Genomic DNA, 26,002 nt, shown 5'->3' on the forward strand with positions numbered 1-26,002 from the left:
CGCTTTAGGCCTTAACAAGGCCCGCACGGATTTGTTCTTGGGGCGCCCATACACTCCAAAACGCATCTTGCCAATTAAGGTGTGGATCACCCCTTATAAACCCAGCATCTCTCCCGTGCTTTGCCGATGTGGGATTCGCCTAGGGTGTTACATACACCCCCCCTTGGGGACTCAGCGTCCTTGCTGAGGTTTGCTCCACCATCGCTCAAGAGGACACGCGGAGCCGCTTTGATACCACAATGTCATGACCCAACCCAGACCTGACAAGATATTGTCCGCTTTGGGCCTTAACAAGGCCCACACGGATTTGTTCTTGGGGCACCCATACACCCCAAAACGCGTCTTGCCAATTAAGGTGTGGATCACCCCTTATAAACCCAGCATCTCTCCCGTGCTTTGCCGATGTGGGATTCGCCTAGGGTGTTACATGATCCACGCTAAAATCCACGCAAATAGTATCATATTAATTGGTAAATCAATTATAAGCAAAAGTATAAGACTAAGAGAAGCAAGGAAACCTATTGTTTGGGAGAAATACGTCGACGAGACCAGGCACGATGAGCAGATATCTGATGGCAGAGTTCTGCGAACCGGTGTGTTCCGTAAAAGCCTGGTGCGCGGGGGAACAGGAGCAGAAATATCCTGCTCGTCCACGGGCACGTCATCCGCGAGGTAAATTTCCTATAAGAGGCATAAGGCCATTCCGGCTAGAGGTCGAGAGGCGAGGAGACCCGGTCGATGGCAGTTGGCAAGGCATACTCTCCAGCCCGAGAATCTAGGCACGACAGCCACGCTTTCCCCAGAACCGTGGCGTAACACGCAAGATCCCACGTTTGCCCATAACGCAGCATAACGCAGCAGTCGGAGTCCCATACCGTCCCCCAAAAAAGCGGAAACAAGATCTCACAAAACCACGACACCACGCTTTCCCCAGAACCGTGGCGTAACACGCAAGATCCCACATTTGCCCATAACGCGGCAGTCAGAGCCCCATACCGTCTCGAAGAAAGCGGAAAACTGGGATTCAGAGGAAGCCTATAAAAAGGTAGCCAACGAAGGTAACTGGGTTAGCATTTTTGAGATTAGAAAAGAAATTCTAAAAGAGAGAAAACAACCTAACAGCCATAAGATTTGTGGCAAGTGTTCCCCGAACCTTCATATCTGACTTGAGCGTCGGAGGGTTTGCGCCGGGAAAACAACCGGCGTACTCTGACCTATCTGTGTGCGCAGAAACCTCTGGAGAAGAAGCCTTGCGAGGAGACCCCCTGGTCGTGATGAAGTTGATCGAGCAGAGATCCTGATCGTAGAACGAGGAGAACCGGAATCTCGCATCAACACCTATAGTGTTCCAAACTACAAAAGAAGAAGCGGCTAGCTCAGGGCTCTGAGGAGGGTCCACCGCTGCTTGAAAACCCATCGTAGAAATCACTGATGCTACAACCATTGCTGCATTACGCTTTTTTTCCAACCAATCGTCTAAATTCCAAGGAGTTCCTTTTAAATCTTTTTTACCTTCATGCTTTTGATTATTTTCATCGGATGTTACGCTGTTGGTCTGTGTGACGGCAAGTTCATTTACTGGCAGCTGCAGATCCTTTGCACTAATTGCTCCAGCACGTCGAAGTAATTCCCCAGTATCCCAATCTTTTATGTCCCTTTTGCTTTGTGCTAGGATATCCCATGCCGTGAAGCCATTAGCAGTAACAGTATTCACTTCGATTGCAGTACTGGTTGTCAAAAACTTGATGGCCTGCATGGATGTTAATATTAACCAATTCCTAGAGAAACATTTTTGTGTGTATCGAGAACCCTACTTTTATATGTGATATGAGTGATCGATACCTCAATTTGTTTATCAGCAACTGCAAGGTGCAAGATGGTCATGCCATAATCATCCTTGGCATTCAAAAGTTCAAAGTCTCCCATATTTTCCAATAAAACTTCAGTGCTTCCAACTGATTGTGTTTCACACACAAATGTAAGATGGTCTCACCCCAGATCAGACGGGTAGAAGCAGCATCCGGTTTTGCTCTGACCAGCTCTTCCAAGACATCAATATGGCCTCTCATGGCTGCCAGATGAAGAGGGTTTCTTCCATCAACATCTGTATCAGAACACTTGTCTGGGATGACTTGTAACAGTGCCTTTACTATGCCGACATAACCTTTCTGTGATGCTATGTGAAGAGCTGATGATTTCCGCGAGTCTAACTCTTCAGCAATCCGAGGCTTTTGGGGTAAAATCTCCTTCGCAAAGTCCTCGTGCCCAAGCAATGCTGCTACATGCAGCGGAGTCTCAGAGAGACAATTCACTGTGGGTCTCTCAAGAATTAATGGGTCTTGTTGACGCAATTCCAACAAGGTATTCACACTCCCTGCCATCGCTGCTTCATAAAGCTTCCTTTCCATGTTCTCCATCTTGTGTGATCTGTGCAAATAGATATTAAAAGACCTGCCTGCTGGTATTTATACTTGCAAGAGCTGAGTGCAACCCTTTGATTAATGCAGGTGAAAGAGCTGTAAATAGCTAAGAGAAGTTTGGTTGCACTTTCCATTCTTCCCGGTGGTGTTTAAAGAGGATTTGTTTTCAATTTTTTTTGCCCCCCAGCAAAAATCTTTAGACCTTTCTATGTTCACGTATTTCAAAGGAGTCCCATGCGGAGAAAAACAGTGAAGAAAAAGTGGATGCGAGGGAAATTATGACATCAAAAGTTGTGGTTGATGACATCAAAACGCGCACAACGCGTTCTCGAATTTATAACGGTTAAATTCGAATACTGCATCTGCAATTATGCAACGGTTCGTTTACAAAGTGGATGTGAATTATTTGAGGAAGACACGTGTCCTTTTCTCACGGTTTCAGTGCAATTCAACTCAGTTGAGAAAATAACCATCATCCTTATTTTTATTTCAGTGATGCCATCCAAAGTCCAACATGTTGATTATTACAATCGTATTCGTATTTCAAATTCAAAATACATCCACAAACTCTGGCTGCTGCCTCTTCTATCAATTCTTTTGCATCATCTATCTGTATAAATTTGAGTTAATCCTCCGTTCCTCTATATTTGTACAGCTATCGAACTTGACTCTTTAATTATAAATCTGGAGATTCAAGTTCAGCTCCAGTTTCTCAGAAGTGTTACTCGCTTATTCTCGATAACACATATGCATGAAACATCGTCTAGAAGGAAATCTATAGAGACCAAGTAAGTTAGTACCGTTGCTGTGATGGCAAACCACGTGTCCCCATTAGAATCCACATGAAAATCCGACGGTTAAGCGGTAAGCCGCTTATGAGCAGTAGTATAATGCTCAGAGAAGCCAGAAAACCTGTGGTGTTACAAAATAAAAAGCAAGCGTAACGTTGTGTGGTTGCATCTAATTCGAAAGAAGAAGCGTCTTGCCAACGACTGTGAGGAGGGTCCACACCAGCTTGGAAAGTCATAGTAGCAATCAGTGATGCTACCACCATTATTGCATTTCGCATTTTTTCCAATCAATCATATCCATACTTGAGATGTTTTTTCAAACCTGTTTTACCTTCTTTCTTTTGATTATTTCCATGTGATGTTAAGCTGTTGGTCTGTGTGATGGAAACTTTAGTTGCTGGCTGCTGCATTTCCTTTGCACTAATTGCTCCAGCACGTCGAAGTAATTCCCCGATCTCCCAATCTTTCATTTTCCTTTTGCTATTTGCTAGGATATCCCATGCGGTGAAGCCATTTGCATAACAGCATTCACTTTGATTGTAGTACTAGCTGTCAAAAACTTGATGGCCCGCATAGATGTTGTTTACACTTAATATAAGAAATTAAGTTTGTTGATATTAATCAATTCCTAAAGAAACATCTTTTTGTGTATTTGCATTGAGACCATACTTTTATATGTGATATGAGTGATTCCATACCTCAATTTGTTTATCAGCAACTGCAAGGTGCAAGATGCTCATGCCGTAATCATCCTTGGCATTCAAAAATTCAGAGTCATCCGTATTTTCCAACAAAACCTTCAGTGCTTCTAGCTGATTGTGTTTCACACACAAATGTAAGATGGTCTCAACCCAGATGAGAGGGGCAGAAGCAGCGAGTGGTCTTGCTCTGACCAACTCTTCCAAGACATCTATCCGGTTTGACTTCTAACGGTGCATTTACCATGCCAACATAACGTTTCTGTGATGCTATGTGAAGAGCTGATGATTTCCGCGAGTCTAACTCTCCAGCAATCCCAGGCTTTTGGCGTAAAATCTCCTTCGCAAAGTCCTTGTGCCTAAGCAATGCTGCTACATGCAGAGGAGTTTCAGAGGGACAATTCATTGCGGCTCTTTCAAGGATTAATCTGTCTTTTTGAAGGAATTCTAACAAGGAAGTTACACTTCCTGCTAACGCTGCTTCATAAAGCTTGCTTTCCATTTTCTCTATCCTGTGTCACGTGTGCAAATTTAGCTTACACATTTTAGAAGACCTGCCTGCTGGTATTTATACTTGCAAGAGTTGAATGCAACCCTTTGATTAATGAGAAAGAGCTGTTATTTATTCCTTTTTTTTTTTTTAATTCGATGTGTGAATTTCTATGAAAGGGTCAAGAAAGTACTGAAGCATATAATCAACATGTTCCTGCTTGGATTAAATTTTATATGTGAAACTTGAAACATTCGATAGAAGCAAGTAACCTGTCCTTATCGAATGGGATAATATATGGCAAATAAATATTTATTGTATAGATAGATTTGTTAAACTTCGGTAGTCACTAACTTGACTTTATTAAAAATGACAGGGTCTCCTAGTTCAAGTTCTCGGAAAATGCCGTCGGCATAACAGAAATACTATGTTAATTTATCGTGAATGTGTATGGTCAAACATGATTGAATTTCGAATATTTATTTGACAAGATTTTGTTGGATGGTTAGTGGGAGGACATACATAACTTAAAATAAGAGGGGCATATGAAAGCAATGGATTAGTGTATGTTAGGAAAGTTATAGAAACTATCATTTTATTCTGATCTAAGGTACTGTGGATGTATCTTTTATTGAGAAAGGATTTGTGTTCACTTTTCTGTCTTCACCTATTTCTAAAAGGGGGACTCGTTGGTTGAATACAAGGTTCTCAACAAACTCTTTCTATTAATTTTTAATGGTATTAAACAAAAAACGACTACATTTTCTTATATCGATATTACACTTGTTATGTACTATACACAGTCTGTCTTATGATTGAAGTCAATTAGTATTTTATGAACATATCTACATTAACAAAGTCGAAATATAATTTTTTTATCCACCAGATGTGATCTTAGTTGAAAGCACAACAATGGAGAGCGTGAATTATAGTCTTTTATCTATTTTGTGCATTAAAATTTGATCCATTTTCTGTAGATTGATTGAGCTGTTCTTGAGTCTTCATTGAGTTCTGGTGGTTTTTTCTGGCCCACCCCCCAACCCAAAAAAATCTCCAAGAAAGAACCAAAAATCATCCCTCACTTTTCAATAATTTGGTTCACCTATTTTCATCTTCAAATCTGAACAATCTTCGAAAAGTTTAGTGAACTATATTATTTGAGCTTGGGGGAGAAGCAGTCGTGCAATTTGAGTAATGGTAACCATGAACATGGAAATGCTCACTTTCTTTAAAAAGGAAAAAAAAAATATAGCCCAAGAAACGTAGCAAAAGCGCAGAATAAGAAATGAAGAACCTTTAGTTGGTAATATTGGTACCAATACACCCAAAATTCATTCTTATGTGACTATTAAAATTAAAAAAAAAAAAAAATTAACATCCTTGCCATCATTCTTGGCGCTCTACCAGAAACAATGTCTGACGAACAAACAGAATTCTAACATTTGCTTTTATTAATTACAAGAAAAGGTGACACCTAATTGGGGGACGTAATAAGCGTTTACGCCTAAGAACAAGCCAATAGCAGGCAGAAACCTATCTTCAAATCTTGACATTTGCCTTCATAAGCGGCTTAGTATCCTTAACCTGATAGCGTAGACAACCAAAACAACTTAAATAAAGAGTAATCTTAAGAGTTTCAGAAACTGCGAAAAAGATAATAGAGATAATTAACAAAAACCTGATGTCAAGGATTACAGATTGCTTTCTGATGTGATGTGAGTAAAAGTCTTCACGACAGCAGCTGCTTGCTCCAAACATAAACTTATCCCCAGCAATTTAGACAAAAAAAAATGAGACTCAAATTTTCCCAATAGCAGCCAGCATTGTAAATAGCATCTGAATGCATAAATTTTTTAAAAAGGAGCCAACTTATTCAAACATATGCGAATTGACATATAGCCACTAGAATATCATGCCTTTTCAAATATGCTGCTTCTTCTAATCCCCTGCATTCTTGGCAACTAATTGGGGGTAGCTCAAGCCTTAAAGCACTTTTAACATCATCTGTTTCAACGTAACAATTAAACATAGCAACTATTCACTGAAAATCGATTCGGGTATCAAGTTGAAATGAAAGAAAGATGGGGATTTGGTCATTATGCATTCATGATTTATCACCTTTTGCTCCTCATTGTCTTCAATAAATATGAATACTATTGACATTGCTCTGTTCCTAGACATGCAACAAAGAAATTAATGGAAACAGATGGATCATGGAAGGGAAGCCACCCCTTTTAAGTTCGCCACTCACATTCTTCCTAAGTGGCGTGGGATGTTGTGTGCTCTGTATATTCCTTTCACCATGCTCCTGCTCTGTTAGCACAAAAGAAATTGGGCGCTCAGTTCAGTAAGTGTACCTTGAAAAGTTAGCACTCGACTCAAAAGCCTAATTAATGTAAAATGAAATCAGCTAGCCAATTACTTTATAGAAGAAACAAGTAAACAAAGATCACCCAAACATCGCACCTACTCGCTGTACATTCTCATCCTTGCTTTAATTTGCTGCATCAAAAGACACATTTAGCTAAAGAGATTGGTTAAGAAATTGTTCAAATCAAATTATCACAGCCACCGCGGCTTCATTCATTTTATTACACTCATAAAAGAACATATTAAAGTTCAAATTACCTGAGGCAAGTCATATTCTCTTGAGTAGACGTTGGCTCTCTGAGAAATCAAGTCTTCTTGTTTCCCATTTCTGAAACGTACTCCCGGAATAGCACATCCCAATATGTACAGTTCCTTCAATGTCGTCATTTGATGAAAGTGGTCGGGCAATGCCTTTAATTTGGGGCAGCTTATAATTGCCAAGTATGAAAGACATGGCATGATGGAGGTGCTTCCCATTCCTGTGATTCCATAATCCCACTCTTCAAATTCCTCCATCCAGTAAAACGTCAGTGATTTCAATTTGGGGAAGGCAATAACTGATGAAGACGAAGACGTGTCATTATCACTTTCGATTCCCAAAAATTCATTTGCCACTCTTTTCACACTCTTCAATCCCCATATCATGAGCTTTTCAAGGGATGACAACTTTCCCAAAGGAGGAATCTGCTTACACTTTTCACACTTCTCAAGTGTTAAACTCCTTAGATTGGTTAATGGCATCATCCAGCCGGGGAAAACAGTGTTGCCTCTGTATAACCCTATCAATAATTCCTTCAAATTCAGAGGTGGTTGCAAGGCTTCAAGAAGTTGCTGATCGTCCTCCTCCTTCCTCCTTCCTCCATCTTCTTCTTCCTTGTCAAACCAAAGTCTCAAACAGGAGAGGTATTTCATTTTGTCAAGCTCTAATCTCTTAGCCTCGCCCACATCTGTCACATTTCCCAGTCTACGTATGCCACATACATGGAGGAGTTCCAAGTTTTTAAGAGATTCAAGCCTACATGCATTGCTACCACCAACACCTCCTCCTCCACTCACATGGAACTCAACCAAGGTCCTAAGACTCGTTAATCTCCCAATCCCTACTGGCATGTGACCTAAGGAATCAGTTTTGTCATCCAGTAAATGCTTCATATTCACTAGCTTCCCAATCCCCTGAGGTAATTCTTTAAGACCATAGCAATCACTAACATCTAACTTTTGAAGATTATATAACTCACACAACGTCTCAGGAAGTTTCTCTATTGACTGATGAGACAAATTAAGATACCTTAAATGCACCAACCTTTTGACATTTGTAGGAATCTCTAGAATCGTAGACTTTGTGTAGAATAATTTACTTACTTCTATTGCCCTTAAGCTCGTCAATTCCTCGAATAATTCTTCTAGGATGTTACCATCTAACGACGAATGGTCAAAAACAACGCCACCAATTAAGAGGCTACGCATTCTTTTAATCCTACAAGTGGAGATAGGAAATGGAGCCCCTTCATGAATACTTAACATCAAATGACAAACCTTCTCACCAAGAGAGTTTATGGCAGCTGATTCTTCACTACCACTAACTACTGTCGATAAACATTCATTTTGACTTACAAATTGGGCAAAATCGTGTACTATATCATGCATTTTGCATTCTATAATACGATTATCATCATCTTTTTTAAACTCTTGAAAGAAAGAGCGAGTGGCTAAGATGTTAAAATACTCTTCACCAATTATGTTTGTCTCTTCGTCTTGTTCCACACCAAGATAACCTTGAGCCATCCATAACGTAATTAGTCTCTCTTTCTCTATATTGAAGTCTTTTGGAAAGACTGCACAATATGAAAAACATCTTTTTACTCTGGATGGCAAATCGTTATAACTCAACCATAAAGGGGTTAGAACACCTTTCTCAATCTCTTCTATTTTCCACAGCTCACTACTTAAGATTCTTTGCCACTCTTCTTCAGTTTTTTTAGAGCGCATGAGACTCCCTATTGCCTTTGTGGTAAGAGGTAAACCTCTGCACTTGCCTGCAATCTTTCGCCCAATTTTTTCTAATTTTACACATTCCTCAATGGGCCGACCAAAAAATGCTATCCTATTAAACAACAGCCAACATTCCTCTTCAGCTAATTCCTGAACCGGGATAATATCTGTGGATCCCATCATGAATGCAACTGACTCCTTACGTGTGGTAACTAAAATTTTACTTTCAGGGAGACCATTCTTTAGGCAATGGTAGAATGGCTCCCATTTCATATAATCTCCATCCCACACATCATCTAAGACAAGAAAAAATCTTTTTCCTGTAATAGATTTAGATATAGTTTTAAGAAGAGATTGAAATTCGCCTAGACCAGAAGAAGAAACATCTAAAGCTTCAACTATGGCTCTGGCAATCCTAAACTCCTCGAAAGCTTCTGATACACACACCCATAAAATTTTGTCAAACTTTCTATTCACCTCATCATTATTACAAGCTAGTTGTGCAAGAGCGGTTTTCCCTATGCCTCCCATACCAACGATTGAGATGATATGGAGGCCTTTTTGGTGCTCACTACTCTCACACAACAACTTGCTTATGAGTTCATTCTTCTCACTAACTCTACCACATATCTCCTCCTCATCAATGAACGAGGCACTTTGTACTCGCCTTGGTATCTCACTACTTTTACTCCCACTCTCAAGAAATTTAAACCTATCCTTTTGAATGGCAATATCATCTAGCTTTTCATTGATTTCTTTGATCTTGACTGCAATGTCATGACGTAGAAAGACTTGTTTGAAACCAAATTCCTCTTGTTTGAAACCAAAGCAAGAGGCAGGAAAGCAGAAACATACCTTCTTTTTCTTATGAAGAGCAACAAGAGCATTGTCATCAACCCCACCCTCAATTTGCAATTTGCGTCTTGCTGTGATCCACTCATCCAACACATCTTCAATGTCGTTGGACACGTACTTCAGCTGTTCCAGCCAAAGTCTGACAGCTTTGTCCTTCACTAGCCTTTCCTCTGCATCATCGAGCACAGCTTCAATGGCTCGAAGGTTGCTGGTAAGCTTGTCTACTTCTTTTTTAACACCGGTCACAAGCTGCGCCTGTTGTTGCATCTCTTCAGCAGCAAAGGAAATCAGCATCTCCAACAGAGGGGAAACGATGGCATCAACCATGGTGAATAATTTTTTGATTAACAAAAAAGAGCAGAGAAAAATATTAATTGTATAAACAAATTATGTTGTGAAAATGAATTAATTCCAGCTTTTTGCATTCTTATATTTACAGTATCTGCTTTTCTTCTCGACCACGTCAGCATCTTCCATTTGCTTTCAATGGGAGACTTCCACTTTTATAAACTCAAGATAAGTATCGATACCACTACTGGGAAAAAGTTTGGTTGATTCCTGCCCTTTCGATCAAGCTAACTAGTATTCATATTTGGAAATTTCTTTTCTTTTCTTTTTTTTTATATAAAATTTCTTATTTTCAATTTCTTTTAAATTTATGGGTCCTATTTTTTCTTTTAAATACATCCTATATATTTTAATCGAATAAAATATGGTTCATCCTAAAATCTATTATTAGAACATATAAGAGATTTGCGATTTGAACTCATCTTAGCGTTAATTTAAAAAGTCAGGGCCATCCACTCTTTGCAACAAATTATTGGTATTATTTATACAATATTTTAGATATATGTGATGATTTTAATGGATTAAGATGATCATTCAATGCATTAAGGTGATCATTAGAATTGTTAGGTTCTGATCGATCCTAATGCTATCCCTAGCAATTCGCAGATCACCACAGCGTCCAGAATGATCTTGATCAAAGCAAGAATCCAAAAAGAATGAAGAAGCAGAAGATCAAAACCAGAAACAAATGATTTTGAACTTGATTAAGACCCCAAGTTCTTGAAGAAAAATCAACACTCCCCCTTTATTCCTTTATTAGTTCACACCGAATTGATTCACAAAGCTGCAGTATTTACCAGCTGCTTTTCCCTCTGTTTTTCCCGCTCACTCGAGCCAAACCCTGTTTTGGCTGTTCGTCCACGTCAGCTAGGTAATTACGAAAGCCTCTCTCAATTAATTGAAGCTTTTTGAGACATGCATGTAACAAGAATGATTAAATATAAATTATTTAATGGAGAGTTATCATATGACTAATTTGATTCTAATATGACCATTGTCCTAATGAACTAAAACAGTATCATGAAGAATCTTTACTCGGCAATAACATTATAAAACCCCATGGAGCTCCTTAGGCTGCTAAGACTTCGAAAAATTCAACACCAACATCTCAATTAACAAGAATCCATTTATTAGCCAAAGCCTCTCATCTCAATTTCGTTACATTTATTTGTGCATTGCAATGTAAAAAAAAAAAAATTCGGATTAATTTAGTGGTGTGGTAACTTTTGACGTAATTATCCTTTATATGAAATTATTATATTAATTGTAATAAAAATGGGCTTGGACTATGCAAGTTACAAGTGTGAACTTGCATTAATCGCACACTACAATTGTACAGAAAATCATAAACCGCGGCAACCCTTTTTGCACTATCTTCATAAATTCATTTTGGATTTTTCCTTCCTTTTGTTAATATAACCAGATTCGCTTCAATGTCTCAGTTATGTTATTAAAAGGTTTTTTTTTGGAATTTTCATTCCAAAAAACTCTTTAAATACTTTCTTATATATGATAACTCTCTGTATTTTCGTTTGTGGTTTGATTACAGTCCAAAATTTAGAAAAAGTAAAAAATGGAGAACATAAAGGCTGTATCAATGGTGATGTTTATAGTCATAATATTATGTTTTTCATCAAACAGACCTGGAGTAGAGGGGGTTAGAGGAGAAGAAAATGATCTGATTGAGGCTATTTGCAAAAAGACCTCGTACCCAGATGTATGTATCAAGACTTTAAGGTCAAGTCCTGGTAGCTCCGGTGCGGATGTCAAAGGTCTAGCTCACATCATACTTGAATCGGCATCAACATACTCTAATGATACGTATGAACAAATCAAGAAGTTGCTTAAGGAAACCAAAGATAAGGCTATGAGAAACTGTCTCGATGTTTGCTTTCAAGTTTACGATCTAACTATCCATGACATCCCCAAGGCTATAAAATATCTGGAGAGTGGTCATTATGACTCTGCCACAGAGTATGCAAATGATGGAATAATTGACAGTGATACTTGTGAAAGTTCTTTCTCGGAATTTCCAGAAATTCCGAAGTCGCCACTTACTGATAGAAATAATGGTTTGACTGAGCTTTGTACAATTGCTTTGGATATTATAGCTGTTCAACTTCGGAGTAAATAATAATCCTAGGTCTAATCCAAAATAAATTAAATAAATCAATAATTCTATTCATTGCTATTCTATCATGTCGAGTATGTAAATTATTAGCGATTTTTAAGTAGTTTTATTTGATCGGTCACTCGAGTATAAATTTATGGTAGGTAAAGAGGGTTAAAATAATTGATTTAGATTTTGCGCAACAGGAATTCTAATATGCAAAACGGTGAAACAAAATTGAAATTTATGTTTTTCCTCTTATATGAAGGATTAAAAAATTGCATTAAAATAAATGGGTTGTATTCATATTTGCTTGAATTTGACATGATATGATTGCACGAATTGACACCCTTATGGTTGGATTCACATAATTTCTAACATTGTAATTATTTGTAGCAATTAGATTGGGTTGGGTTATATGGATTCATCTTAATCGATCTAACTCAACCTAATTGTTAAGTTGGTTCAAGAAAATTGATCAATTAATCCATAGCAATCCACTCAACCTATCTAAAATGGAACGGGTTGGATCATATCCATTGGGTTGGATTGAGTTTGTCCACCCATAATTTTTTAGTTGGACTATTGGGACCCTTATAATGTCCTCATGAAACTCCTTTTTTTGTTATATTTATTTTATTTTCAAAAATGTCTTTTTTATTTTTCAAATACACTTCTAATTTTTCATTTATTTTTTTATTGTTAAACTCAAAGTAGTATTATGCTATTTTTCATTTCATTTCTAATCTTATTATTACCTAACACACAAATTAAAAAAAAAATTTAGGTGATGAATTTTTTAATGTGAATCATTGGCTTAAATTACACATATTTTAAAATTTGAAAGCAATCTTAAAGTACAAAATATTTAATCAATAAGAGTTATGAAAAGAATAATAGATTATTCTAAATTAATACAATTTATTGTATATATGAATATATATATTTTTTTATTGTTTCAAATACCCTCAACTTATTATTCTCCAAAAAAATTATATGTGTATTTATTTTTCATTTAATTTTTTAATTAATTATGATTAAAAGATGATCAATTAATTAAATAATTAAATGTATTTATATTCCCAATATCAAACAACCACTAAGGTGAAATGGTTAGATCAGCAAAAAAGTTGACACTCGGCAATGTTTGGATATATTTTAAAATATTGAAAAAGTTTCGGATGAGTTTAATTAAACAATAGGGGGTTTCGTGTGAGTCACCATAATTTTAAGGGGAAATCAATTTTAGGCATTTTGAGTCTTGACCAATTCTTTTTAGTACTTTAAATGGACCATCGGAAATTTGGAAAATTTACCTTGTCGAAATCTTTTTCTTTTATGGGACAGTACTAAACTTTTCTTAAGCCTCCTCGATTATGTAATCTAAAATACAAGTGACAAACGTTCATTGTGTATATATTTATGCATAACTATTTGTCAATTGGAGCGTGTTATTGGTTTGGTCTTTTGCTGTGAAAGTAAGAAGTTAAAATGATGGATTTATCTGCACATTGCTCTGACACCAATTGTTGGGGAAAAATCAATTTTTTTTTAAAAAAAACTTTTAGAATCGATCTCATACAATATATAAGAATTCGTAATCTATAAATCGTACCTTGAAAATCTGAGAAGATGAACAATCTTTGTTTTTTCCGCTGAAGTGATTTAGGCTCCCAGATCACGATCTGTCACCACCACTCCTATTAGATCACGATCCGGCACCACCACGCCTATTAGATCACGTTCCGTCACCACTGATCTTCCAGATTATGACTCATGTTTGATCTACACTTAACGCGTGGGCGCCTTTATCACCACTATAAACAACTAGCAAGAGAAAATTTTTCTCTCAAAATTAGAGAGAAAAAATCTTTTTTTCTGATCTGTATAAAGTGGATGCTCTCTTTATTTTGGGAGAAAATAAGCCTTTTTTTTATATCTCTATTTAGTGGAAACCCTAGGCTCCATATTTATTTATTTATTTATTTATTTATTCTATTAAATCCCATTTGATTTAAATAAAAAGTAATTAAAACAAAAGTCACGTTACTTGTTCTTGTGTTATAGGAGTCCACCTTGTAAAATAACACAAGGCCTCTTACACTCAAGCATATTAATAGAGCCTCCCACTAAATAATATATTTAGGCTTTTAACCTAAATAGCTATTTATCTTACTTATTAATCCAGTAGCAGCGCAGTCAATTAAATGAGCTAACCCGGGGATCATATGGGTACATACAATAGTGGCTACAATAATTAGGCCTGTAATTAAACTAGTCCAATTATTTAATTCCAAATCTACTCCACTAAAAGATTGGAATTGACCTCCATAATTGTATGATAGTATACTCGAATAATAATTCGACCCATGGCACATTGATTTCTTTACTGCATAATCATTTGTACCACATCGTTAATTAAATCGATATCTCAACTGTCCAATCGATTTAATTACATCTTGTTCCTTGATACTTACTGGTTTTCTCTAATGATCATTTTCAACATACTAAATATTTTGACACACTCTGGCTAGATAATTCTATGATCAATTGCCGAAAACCCATCAAGAGATGTGTTGTACAAATTCTATATTGTTAATCTATAACTTCAATACTCATAATTGCTCCCACCATGATACCGTATAATCTTGACGACAAGTGTGTGTCGTGCCCATTGGTAACTCAAATAGAATAACAATTACAATCATGAAATCATAACTAACTCAAGATTAAGATTATAGTAAAATCAATGTCTATGAGATTTAATAAGTCTGACAGTCATTTCAAGGTTAATTAAATCTCATATGTGATCTAGCTCAATGTAGTCAAACTACATCAGTAAATTCATATATGATTCAGACAAGTCATTCAATGAATTTACTACAGTCTAAACCTAAATAGAGCGCCCAACTCTATTTATCAACTGCGAACTAAATTTATTTAATCATAAAATAACTTGTATTTATTTATTCTGTGAATTCATATGACGATCACATAAATACATATAATATGATTAAACGGACCTTATTCAATATATATTTATGCAATTAAAAATATCTCAAATATTTTATTAATAAAAAAATAAATTAATATGCTTTAAAAGAGCATATAATCCCAACAAACTCCACCCAACTAAAATCTTTAGAATTAATTTTCTCTCGTTCCTTGTCCCATCCCAAAAACTCATCAAAATTTAACACACTCCAGCTCTATAGAAGATGTTGCATCCCCACTTACGGACTCGTCAAAACTTTCTGACGATTGATTTGGTAGCGTAAAGTTATTATATTAATAGTGGCACAAAAATGGGCTGGGTCTTGGGCTATGCAAGTACAAGTGGTTAATTTTGGCCGGGCTTATTCGTTAGAGAATGTGGATTGCTTGCATTAATTGCATACAACAATTTTGACATAACATCATAAAACGTTACTAGCTTTTTTTTGCACTATCTTGATGAATTCCCTTTGGATTTTTCCTTTCTTTTGCTAACATAACCATATTCATTTATGTCTCAATTAAGTATGTTATTAAAAGGTTTTCCATTGTTTGAAATTTTCTTTCTAACAAATTCTTTAAATACTTTCTCATCTATGTTAACTGTCTGTATTTCTATTTGTGATTTGATTGCGGTCCAAAATTTATAAAAAAAAAAAAAATGGAGAACATAAACATTGCATCAGTGATGATGTTTTTGCTTATGACGTTATGTTTTTTATCAAACAAACCTGGAATAGTAGGGGTTAGAGGAGAAGAAAATGATCTGATTGAGGCTACTTGCAGAAAGACTTCGTATCCAGATCTATGTATCAAGACTTTAAGGTCAAGTCCAGGAAGCTCCGGTGCAGATGTCAAAGCTCTAGCTCACATCATTCTTGAATCGGCATCAGCATACTGTAATGATACGTACGAACAAGTCAAGAAGTTGCTTAATGAAACCAAAGATAAGGCTATGAGAAACTGCCTGGATGTTTGCTTTCAAGTTTATGATCTAGCTATCTATGAAATCCCCACGGCTATAAAATATCTGGAGAGTGGTGATTATGACTCTGCTGTCCAATATGCAAATGATGGAATAATTGAAAGTGACACCTGCGAAAGTTCTTTTTCGGAATTTCCAGAAATTCCAAAGTCGCCACTTACTGATAGAAATAACGGTTTGACTAACCTTTGTACAATTGTTTTGGATATGATCAACTTGTTAAAATGATAACCTGGTCTAATCCAAAATAAATAAATAAATCAAGAATTATACAACTATTCTATCATGTCGAGTGTGTACATAATGAGCGATTTTTATGTTGATAGGTCACTTGAGTTCAAATTTTAAGAGGTAAGGTGTTTAAAAGAAATTGATTTGGGTTTTGCCAATACGAATTCTATATGCTAAAAGATTAAAAAAAATTAAAAAATAAGAAAAACATACACTATAATGCCCTGTATTTGTTCTGAAGTATATTGAAATGTGTGTTCTTCTTATCTTTTATCCATTGTTGGAGCATTACTCTATCTGCGCACACAGAAATTTCTTGCACTTTATTAAAGTATATGAAAGCTTTTAAATCATGTGGTTTAATAGCGTATAAGCATAACACTATTAAACCATATAATTTAATAACTTTCTGTTCTTTAATAAAGTACGAGAACCCTCGCTAGATAATTTTTTTTGTGTGTGTGTATATATATATATGATTTAATAGTGTTACAATGTTATAAACAATTTTTGCAACGTTGTAAAGGAGTTTACAAAAGTTAACTTTTTCTAATGATGAAGAGTTAGTAATAGTACTCTTTTTTCTCTGTTTAGAAAGAATAGCAGGCTGCGTTCCATATTCAGATTTAAAGCCAAGAAAAAACTAAACTTTAATATGGGTACAAGTGTTTTTTTATTTTTTATTTTTCATCTTTCAATATTGACAGGGTCATCTTTATCTTAGAAGAAGGATGAAATGCGCGTCGTCACAGACGTTATTGTATGTAACGGGCCTGATGCAAGGAAAGTCTTGGCAATAGATAAGCGGCTTGCCCCAAGCAGGGCAGCCATCAAATCCTCAAGTTTCCCAGCAGCAGCTAAATGCAACTGTTGATGCGAGATTCTGGTGTCTGCTCGTTCTCTACCAGGATCCCTCCTCAACTCTCAAATTCACGACCAACAACAGGTTATCCTTGTAGCCCTTCTAACCGAGCAGAACAATGCCTTGTATGACTTCTACCTCAGCAGACTCCTGAGCACACAGAAACTGGTCAGAGCACGCCGGAATTTTTCCCGACGTAAACCCTCCAACGCTCAAGTCAGAAATGTCGGTTCAATTTTGTGGAAAACCCGGCCACTAATCTCATGGTTGTTCTTTAATCTTTTAGACAATAGAAAATGCCTATGAGTTTTTCTCCCTTTTCTCAATGAAGATGCTCTTTCTTAAGTTTTAATGTGAAAATGTCTAACCATTTTACATTCGTTGATTACCTTTTTATAGCCTTCATGTGAACTCGATCCCCCACGATCCATGCTCATCACTTTCCCCAGCTCACGGAAGTGGATGCTTGAATGTCGTAGTTGTGGCTGAGTGGGTTTCGTGCCTAGATTCTCGGATAGGAGTGCGCGTTTCGTTAACCGCTATAGACTGGGCCTGCCGACCTCGATCTTCAGCAGGGAAAGCTGTCGGCCCCTAGCAGGAGACCATCTCGTCCTTATAGTCGAGCAGACTTCATCCATCTGCTCTCTTGTAAGAAGGCTAACTCCTCGTCCAGGGTACGGATGGTCTCGTCGTTATAAATCCCTAAAACACCGGTCCTCCAATTTCTGGTATTTGCAATGCAATGGATTAATACTAGAAACTTGATTAGTTTGGCCTTTCTCGAGGAACATTTGACTTGGCTGTAAGAAATAAGGATATTGCTCACTCCCGCTTAGTCGTTTCCCCTTTTGCCACTAGCAAGCTGCTTCCTCGAAGAGTCACTTCGCAATTAAATGCGGAAGCGGTGGCATGAATTCGTCCACCCGTTTGAATTTCAAATTTATGGTTGTGGAACTCTCGGAGCGCGTACCGTTTGGGTGGCAATAAATCGAAAGCATCACCGTCACTTCAAAACCCAAATTCTCTAAAGTGTTCTTTTCCTCATTCGTCTATTTCGCATCCTCCAGCGGCTGGTGATCCTCTTCTCTCCAAAATTGAAACTATCGTTCTTATTTCCGCTTTGGTGTTTCACTGCTTCAGGTACTGTTTTCTCCTTCTCAACTTTGGATTTTTGTTGTTATTTTGAGTGAAATTTGGTTGTGTCTTTTCGGATAGAGTTTAGGGAATGTCAAAAGGCAAAGAGAAAGTGATTGAGGTTGACGATGATGAGTTAGACTTCCTACCTAGTCTACTCCCTGATCCCACTTTTGACCCCGGGATTCCTCTAGAACCGATAAGACCTAGTATAGAGACTAGTGCTAGGAGAAATTCTCCTGAAGCCACCACATTAAATAGCGATGATGATGGGTCTTCTGGTTCGGAGGATACTCTAAGTGAGGACCCGGGTGGAAATTCTGGTGAAGTGTCCTCACCAGAAGTATCGCAACCCAAAAAGAAAATAAAGATAGGGGGTAGAGCTCTATCAGAGCATTACGCTATCGACCACATGACCTGCATGACCACAGTAGAAGACCTCGTCGAACTCCAAGCTGAGTATGACATTCCTGATGATATACCCCTTAGAATTTCAGGGAAAAAAAGACACTCCCAGTCGACCGCTTAGAGGGTATGTTACTCTATTTCTAGAGAGCTTTAAGTTCGGGATGAGGCTGCCTTTACAACCGTATTTCGTCCAAATGCTTAGGGGGTTACATTTAGCTCCTGGTCAACTTAACCCTAACGGGTGGAGGGTACTTTCTGGTCTGTTCATTTTGTGGAGCAGATGCTGTCAGAAAGAACCCATGGTTGAAGAGGTCAAACATCTATATCAGTTAAAGAGCAACCCCAAAAACGCCGGCTGGTATTATTTCATATCAAACACCAAGACTAGGAAACTCATAACCGATCTTCCAACAGGTGGTGGTGGGAATTGGAAGAGAAAATTATTTTTTGCTGGGGGTCTCTAGGGTCAAGTGGCTTAGATTGATGGGGAGAACATTCATGTCCCTCCCGTTTCGTAGTTCCAGGTTGCCTGCTCGTTTTAGATGTCTTGTACCCTTAGTTGTTCTAGTGATTGATCATTTTCTAACACGGTCTTTGTTCGAACTGCAGGTTCCTAGGGCGTCCACTACAACCTCGAACCTGACGAGCTCAAGCGGATCGAGACTGTATTGGCAAATTCCTGTTCGTACAGGGAATTGCTGACTACCTATAACTTCTTCGAGTCCCGCCTAGTACCCACCAATCTCGAGATGAAGGACATTGTGATTGGGGCTTTGACCAGAAAACGTCGTCGTCTTGGTGCTGCTAAGCGAGATCACAACAAAGAGGCTCCCCCTGGGAAACGGGTCAACACTGCGGAGCAGGCCTCCCCTTTGAAGACTTTACCTCATCCTCCTCCTGCCAGAGCCAGAGAAACTAGTGGAAGTGGTGATGATCCCACTTCCCCACGTCCACCAGCAGGGTTAAGACCTCTTTTGCCCGGCAATCGACCAGAGCATCTGGTCCTTACATCAGCGAGTTTTCTAGGCTCGTGAGCAAGAAGGACTTGGAGGATTTTGACGGCAGCACTTTAGGCGAGCTGGTTGGGGCCATGCAGTTCAGTGCTTTTCACATTGGCTGTATGGCCACGTACTACAAGGCGAAGGTCGGTCGTTACGACCGAAAAATGAAAGAAGACCTTCAGTCAGCAAAAAACAAAGCTGACGCTGTCGAGAAGAAAGCTGCAGATCTCAACCTCGAGAATTTGAAATTGATAGAGCGGGAGTCTCTCGCGCAGGCAAAAGTTATCACCCTTGAGGAGGAGCTAAATAGGGTTATGGATGATTTGCAGACGCAACAAGCTACCTACGAAGCTCGACTCGAATCCCTTACAGCTTCCCACCAGACGCAGGTCGAAAACTTAAAGAAGGAAGTTGACAACCAGGGGCTTCGGCATTCTTATCGGTGCATCATGGCCGTTCTTAGGAAGCAGCATCTCGGTCTGAAGATGGATGAGCTTGCTGCTGGTGTAGCTGAATATATGGACGAGGAGGCAACTAAAGAAGGTGGTGAAGAGGCGGAACCACATGCCACCGAGGAGGCAACCTCCCCTCCTCGTGCAGCTCCTACTGATGTTGTCGAGGCAAGTACCCCCCCTCCGGGCGCAACTGGTGAGACCCCCTGCTCCTGAAGTGGACCAATCGGTGGAGACGGCTCTGCTTACTGATTCCCCGTCCTCTTGATTGCATTTTACGTTATGTACTTCTTTTTGGGACGTTTTATGTCGAGAATATTAGCTCTTTACTATTTTTGGCAAATTAATAAAACTCCTGAGTTTGTTTGCTTTGCTTTTCACTTTATTCTTTACTGTCGAGCAGATCCTGACATTCTAAGCTTCCAGTCTCGTCATAGAGCAGGCTCTAAGACTTATGAGGCCTTTGCATGGTTTTTAAACTTTTTCTAACTTTTGGTGGTCTGCTCTCCTTCTTATGGCTGAGCAGATTCTAGCATACCTGGCTTCCTGTCTCACCATAGAGCAGGCTCTGAGACTTGTGGAGCCTTTACGTGCCTTAGAAGATTTTTGGAACTTTTGTGGTCTGCTTGCCTTCGCTTGGTCGAGCAGATCCTGGCATGCTTGGCTTCCTGTCTCGCCATAAAACAGGCTTTAAGACTTTGGAGCCTTTGTGTGCCTTAGAAGATTTTTGGAACTTTTGTGGTCTGCTAGCCTTCGCTTGGTCGAGTAGATCCTGGCATGCTTGGCTTCCTGTCTTGTCGTAAAACAGGCTTTGAGACTTTGGAGCCTTTGCGTGCCTTAGAAGATTTTTGGGACTTTTGTGGTCTACTCGCCTTCGCTTGGTAGAGTAGATCCTGGAATGTTTGGTTTCCTGTCTCGTCATAAAACAAGCTTTGAGACTTTGGAGCCTTTGCGTGCCTTAGAAGATTTTTGCTTGTGTAATATGACAACTGAATGAAATTCCTCCATCTTTCATTAATTATTGAATTCGGCTTACATGCAATTGACTAAGTATAAAACAAATAATAAGTACGAAGAGAAATAATTCTAAAGCATAATTGGGTCTTACTGGAAATATTTCGTGAGATGTGCTGCGTTTCAACCTTACTATTTCCAGCTCCTCAACAGACTCCTCTCTGCCATCCTTGACTCCCACTTGAGTATCAAGTGATGTGATCTGCATTGCTTCCCTCGCTGCTGTGGAGTAACAGCTTCGGGCAATTCTCTGGTCTCCTCGTACCACCCCAACTACTCCATTTACCCGATACTTGAGAGCCAAGTAATGGTTGGAGAGTACTGCTATGCTCATCCTCAGAAAGGGGCGGCCTATAATCATTTGGTAAGGACCCTCTTCATCGACAACCACAAAATCCAGGATCATAGTCTTTTCTGTCGGGGAGCTGCCAATTGTGATGGGCAGCTCGACCACGCCTAAATGGACCAGCTTTCCTCCACCAAATCCCTTCAATGAGGTATTGGTGTGCTCTAACCTCAGGTCTGCTATTCCCATCTCCTCCAGAGTTGTCTTGAATAGGACATTGACCGAGCTTCTCGTATCTACCAAAATCTTGTCAAAATTCTAGAAGAACGTTAAGAATCAACAACCAACTTAATTTCAAGTAACAACATGATGTGCGTATCTACAATATGGCTATTGTCAGAATTGATCTAAATAATTAGTTATATATACTCCCAAATTGTCGTATACTGTGTGTCACATATAAGAAGCTAAGGGTTAGTAGCGAAAAATTTAAGGGTATAACCGAAAATTTAGAATTTTCAATAGACTATTAGGAGTTATAAACGGGAACTGTACTAGAGCTATTCTTGCTATTATTGTATATACAAAAAAAAAAAAAAAAATACATTTGACTCAATAAGTACATATGAAAGCTCTTACGTATGAACATCCAATATTTTATAGTATCGTTTATTTTTAAATTCACATTTTAAAATATACAGATATTCAGCCGAAAAAAAAAAGAAAACGGTGTGTTTTATGAGATGGGAAAGAAACTAACAAAGTTTGCGTGCACAAGATGAAAATGACCTATACTATTATACTAATGAGGTCTTAAAGGAAATTTTATCCATGTTTACAGAACGCGGGCCTTGGAATTTGATTTTACTGTAACAAAGGACCCTCTAGCGGCCTACATATGGGTTCTTATAATCTTATATTTAGTAGAAATATTATAATATACTAAAACTTCTTTATAGTAATATCGTATATATAGGAGTAACATTCTTACAGATACAAAAAATTTTGGGCCCAATTTGGGCTACTTATAAATAACAATAGGGTGGGGTTTTTGAGCCCAGTAAACTACTGATAAGACCCACATTTAAAAATAATTTTTACTTATTAAAATACTCCTAGATCAAATTACAATTATAGACATTAAACTATTATTATAAAATATAATTTTTTTACTATTAAACCCATCTATATATCTAATGCTGTATTTTATATTCTTTATTTTTTATTAATCTTAAAACATATATATAAGTATACATGTCAGCAAGCCACTAGTGAATTGGCTCCCATAATCTGGTTTCATTGTGTAGCTACATCTCATGATTAAATGCAGATACTTATATTTTAAGAAACGAATGCTTTAATATATTCAGTTTTAGTAACAAATAGAGTTACAATTTGTTTTACCTTTTTTTTATAATTAAATAAAATGAATTTTCTTCGTGACGAGAAATAGTAAGTATTTAAATAATTTTTATCTTATTTTTTACACAACTGGTTCTTTTAAGTTATTTTCTAGTAAAATTCGAGCATTTCATTTTTAAACTATAAAAAAATTTTAATAATTAATCGAATTATTTCTTGAATGAATAAAAAAATCATAGACAACTACAAAAATTTTAGTTTTCTTATGGATTGGTTTATATTAACAAAATATTTGAATTCATTATTTTGAGCACATATAAATTTATAGTAAAAGCATTATTGTTATACAAATTGAGTTTAGTAAGGATATATTAGGTATTTAGGTGGGTTTGTTGAGTAAAATTTAAAATTTTGAAATTTAATAATAGGTTTATTTAGTAATTGGGTTTAGTAATTAGTTTTATGGGTTCAAATAGTCCCACCCATAAAAATAAGTTCCACACTATGATAAGTTATAATTTTTTGAATCTTATTTTAAGGAACTCGTCTTACAAGTAATAATTATTTATATATTATAAAAAACATATGCTTTTTTTTTTAAATTATGTCTTTCTTTATCAATGCCTATACATTAGATTTGATATCCTCCATTAATAATTTTTCTTTCTTATGGTGAAATCTCCTTCATATGCTCTTGTTGATTCTAAACAAAGCCGCCTTTTTGATATGGATGGAAACTTCCCAATTCCTATTAATATAGTGATACTTTTTCCCCCTATATCACTTGCACTAAGGATAACCAAAGTAAAATATTAATTTTTATAATTACATCTTTATTAAGTTATAACCTCCTTACAGTAACAAAATTTATTTGGTGCGAACATTATTACTACAGAGAGTTCTTACTATTGCAATCAAATGAAAAAAAATATATAATAATTTTACGTGACTTGAATTTTCACCTATATCCATTAGTGAAGACGTGAAGTTAATCTTTACTATTAAAAAAAATATATGGGATACAAATATTGGATGATAATATATCACAACCAAATCCCAGTACACCCAAAATTCTCTCACCCAAGCTCCCAAAATTCAGTCGATCAAATGTAACTCTCACCAAAATGATAATAATAATGATAATCATCATCATCTTATTGTCCTCGCCATTATACTTGGGGCCATAGAGAATTCTGACATTTGCCATAATACGCAGCTTAGTACCCTTAGCCTGATAATGTAAAAAAACAAAACAGTTTAATAAAATTAATTTAATCTTGCGATTTTCAGAACACTGAGAAATATGGTATAAGTTGATGAATAAGGTTTTGTTAACCTGATGTCAGGAACCACAGCCAGTGATGCTCCAAAACCCAGCATTGCAATCAAAATTAAGGCCGTCCCTTGATAGAACCTACATAAGAGAAAAGGAAAAAAGAAGCTAACGGAGAACAACCACTAAACTTATTTAAACTTATATGAGTAGATAGGATGACAAAATAATTCGGACTCGCACGAATCTGTATAATCTGCATTGGGTTCAACCCGTACCGGATTCAAATAACATCCAAAATCTGACGGCGTTATAATAAATCCGGACGTATCTAGATCCGGATCCGAAATTGAGTCAACCCGCATATCCAGAATCCGGACCATGATATCTTTACTCTTAGTATTATATTTTAAATTTTTTTTAATATAAATAGAAAAGAAAAAAGTTAAAAGAATAAAAAAAGAAAGATGAAACACTAGTTTACGCTTTACAACTCTCTCTCAACGCAGCCACCAACCTTCTTCCTCTTCTCTTCATCAATTCAACACAGCCGCCAACTATTGCCTTTTTCGTCATCATCGTCTCGCCGCTTTGCTGCCATCGCGGCTGTGTTGATCATTGTAGTCATCAGCTGCCATTCAGTTTGTTGATTGGTGTCAAACTGGATTCAAGTGTGGTATCAATTACCAGCCTCCAACTGTTGTTTCAGGTGGTGATTTCACGAGTGCGCAGAGGGCTGTGTGCGTGATATCGAACTCAACTAATGTTGCTAGGGATTTTTCTCGTATTGACCACAAATATGGTTTGATGTAATGCTAATAAGAGGGCATAGAGAAAGGTGAGTTCTTTGAAGCCCGTGAGGATCTTGCGGCTTTGGAGATGGATTATGAGGAGGCTGGTGCTGAGTCTGGTAAGGGTGAAAATGGTAATAACGGAGATGATCTGTGTTTGTAATTTTTTAGCTTGTGTTCTTTTGATTGCTAATTTGTTGTGGTGGTCGGAATTTCTAGTTGCATTGGTTCACGTTCTGCTGCCTTTACTTTTTTGGGTGAAATTGCTATGCGGCTGTATGTTTTTTTTCCCATTGTATCCATGGCCTGTTAGAGAACTGGGAAAAAAATTCATAAGGATTACCCTGAGTTAAATTATCCGGGTTTACATCCGGATTTGGTATGGCAAATTGGCATCCCGGACCCGGATTTTGCCATCCCTAAATTGACACATATGGCCGCTAGAATATATATCATGATGCCTTTTCAAATATGCTGCTTCTTTTGATCCCCTGCATTCTTGGCAACTAATTTCTTAGCTGGGGTAACTAAATGCGCTTTTGACATCCTCCGCTCCAATCTAACAATCATTACTCATTGACAATCAAATTGCATGTGAAGTTACAATGAGAGAACGATGGAGATTTGGTCATTATATGCATTTATGATTTATCACTTTTTGCTTCTCATTATCTTCGATATCTATGGATGGCATCAACATTGCATAAAATCTATTTTTCAAAGCATATAATCTATTTCATTCTTAATTTCCATCCTGTGGACCCGTACTGTCAAATTTTGCTTGTAGAAATTTAAGACCTGCCTCTTGAATTTTTGCACAAGTAGGACACTGATGCATGGAGTTCTGGTAAAATGTGAACAATTTTTTCAAATCAAATTGTTTGTGGTCATTTATGAATTTCTTTGAAAACGTTTAAGAAAGTGTCAATGTATATTCCCAGAATTTACAATCATAATATTCATCAGCTCATTAACTAGTATAACAAATATTTTTATTACTTATTGTTGTTGTTAAATGACAATTAGTTGTAGGAAGTGCTACATTACTCTGTCTTGTCTACTCATCTTTGACACTGATAGCCCACATTCCAATACACCCTGCTTTCTCTTTCACCCAAGCTCTTAAAGTTCACTC

At 37.3% G+C, this 26,002-nt stretch overlaps 5 protein-coding genes, 1 long non-coding RNA gene and 1 pseudogene across 6 annotated transcripts; 3 read left to right on the forward strand and 4 right to left on the reverse strand.

Moving 5' to 3' along the window:
* Positions 1-423: 423 nt before the first annotated feature.
* Positions 424-2,418, reverse strand: LOC18042416 (annotated as a pseudogene).
* Positions 2,419-3,498: 1,080 nt separating this feature from the next.
* On the reverse strand, positions 3,499-4,411 carry LOC112097803. The gene is made up of 3 exons (XM_024183384.1): positions 4,109-4,411; positions 3,910-4,023; positions 3,499-3,756 (listed from the first exon to the last, which is right to left on the reverse strand). Exons 1-3 carry the CDS (start codon positions 4,409-4,411, stop codon positions 3,499-3,501), a joined length of 675 nt encoding a protein of 224 aa, XP_024039152.1.
* Positions 4,412-5,783: 1,372 nt separating this feature from the next.
* Positions 5,784-6,706, reverse strand: LOC112098421. Its single transcript, XR_002905534.1, has 3 exons — positions 6,651-6,706; positions 6,078-6,160; positions 5,784-5,983 (listed from the first exon to the last, which is right to left on the reverse strand). It is a non-coding gene; the product is annotated as an uncharacterized LOC112098421 (long non-coding RNA).
* A 121-nt stretch (positions 6,707-6,827) lies between these two features.
* On the reverse strand, positions 6,828-9,943 carry LOC112097804 (putative disease resistance protein RGA3). The gene is made up of 2 exons (XM_024183385.1): positions 7,028-9,943; positions 6,828-6,901 (listed from the first exon to the last, which is right to left on the reverse strand). Exons 1-2 carry the CDS (start codon positions 9,941-9,943, stop codon positions 6,866-6,868), a joined length of 2,952 nt encoding a protein of 983 aa, XP_024039153.1. The 3' UTR covers positions 6,828-6,865.
* A 1,594-nt stretch (positions 9,944-11,537) lies between these two features.
* On the forward strand, positions 11,538-12,098 carry LOC18042417 (putative invertase inhibitor). The gene has a single exon (XM_006431541.2). The coding sequence runs from the start codon at positions 11,538-11,540 to the stop codon at positions 12,096-12,098; it is 561 nt and encodes a 186-aa protein (XP_006431604.2).
* Positions 12,099-15,729: 3,631 nt separating this feature from the next.
* LOC18041540 (pectinesterase inhibitor) lies at positions 15,730-16,281 on the forward strand. The gene has a single exon (XM_006431542.1). It carries the CDS (start codon positions 15,730-15,732, stop codon positions 16,279-16,281), a length of 552 nt encoding a protein of 183 aa, XP_006431605.1.
* A 3,156-nt stretch (positions 16,282-19,437) lies between these two features.
* Positions 19,438-20,357, forward strand: LOC112097805. Its single transcript, XM_024183386.1, has 2 exons — positions 19,438-19,649; positions 19,715-20,357. The coding sequence occupies exons 1-2, from the start codon at positions 19,438-19,440 to the stop codon at positions 20,355-20,357; spliced, it is 855 nt and encodes a 284-aa protein (XP_024039154.1).
* The last annotated feature ends 5,645 nt before the right edge of the window (positions 20,358-26,002 follow it).

Source organism: Citrus clementina, unplaced genomic scaffold (genome assembly GCF_000493195.1).
Source record: "Citrus clementina cultivar Clemenules unplaced genomic scaffold, Citrus_clementina_v1.0 scaffold_5, whole genome shotgun sequence".
Classification (NCBI taxonomy): domain Eukaryota; kingdom Viridiplantae; phylum Streptophyta; class Magnoliopsida; order Sapindales; family Rutaceae; genus Citrus; species Citrus x clementina.

Coding starts and splice junctions, on each gene's coding strand:
- LOC18041540 (XM_006431542.1), top strand. CDS start 15,730: ATGGAGAACATAAACATTGCATCAGTGATGATGTTTTTGCTTATGACG.
- LOC112097803 (XM_024183384.1), bottom strand. CDS start 4,411: ATGGAAAGCAAGCTTTATGAAGCAGCGTTAGCAGGAAGTGTAACTTCC. Junction 4,024..4,108: donor CGGATAGATGTCTTGGAAGA/GTTGGTCAGAGC, acceptor AAACACAATCAG/CTAGAAGCACTGAAGGTTTT. Junction 3,757..3,909: donor TTGCTGATAAACAAATTGAG/GTATGGAATCAC, acceptor TTTGACAGCTAG/TACTACAATCAAAGTGAATG.
- LOC18042417 (XM_006431541.2), top strand. CDS start 11,538: ATGGAGAACATAAAGGCTGTATCAATGGTGATGTTTATAGTCATAATA.
- LOC112097805 (XM_024183386.1), top strand. CDS start 19,438: ATGAAGGACATTGTGATTGGGGCTTTGACCAGAAAACGTCGTCGTCTT. Junction 19,650..19,714: donor TCCCCACGTCCACCAGCAGG/GTTAAGACCTCT, acceptor CGAGTTTTCTAG/GCTCGTGAGCAAGAAGGACT.
- LOC112097804 (XM_024183385.1), bottom strand. CDS start 9,943: ATGGTTGATGCCATCGTTTCCCCTCTGTTGGAGATGCTGATTTCCTTT. Junction 6,902..7,027: donor GAGAATATGACTTGCCTCAG/GTAATTTGAACT, acceptor CTTTTGATGCAG/CAAATTAAAGCAAGGATGAG.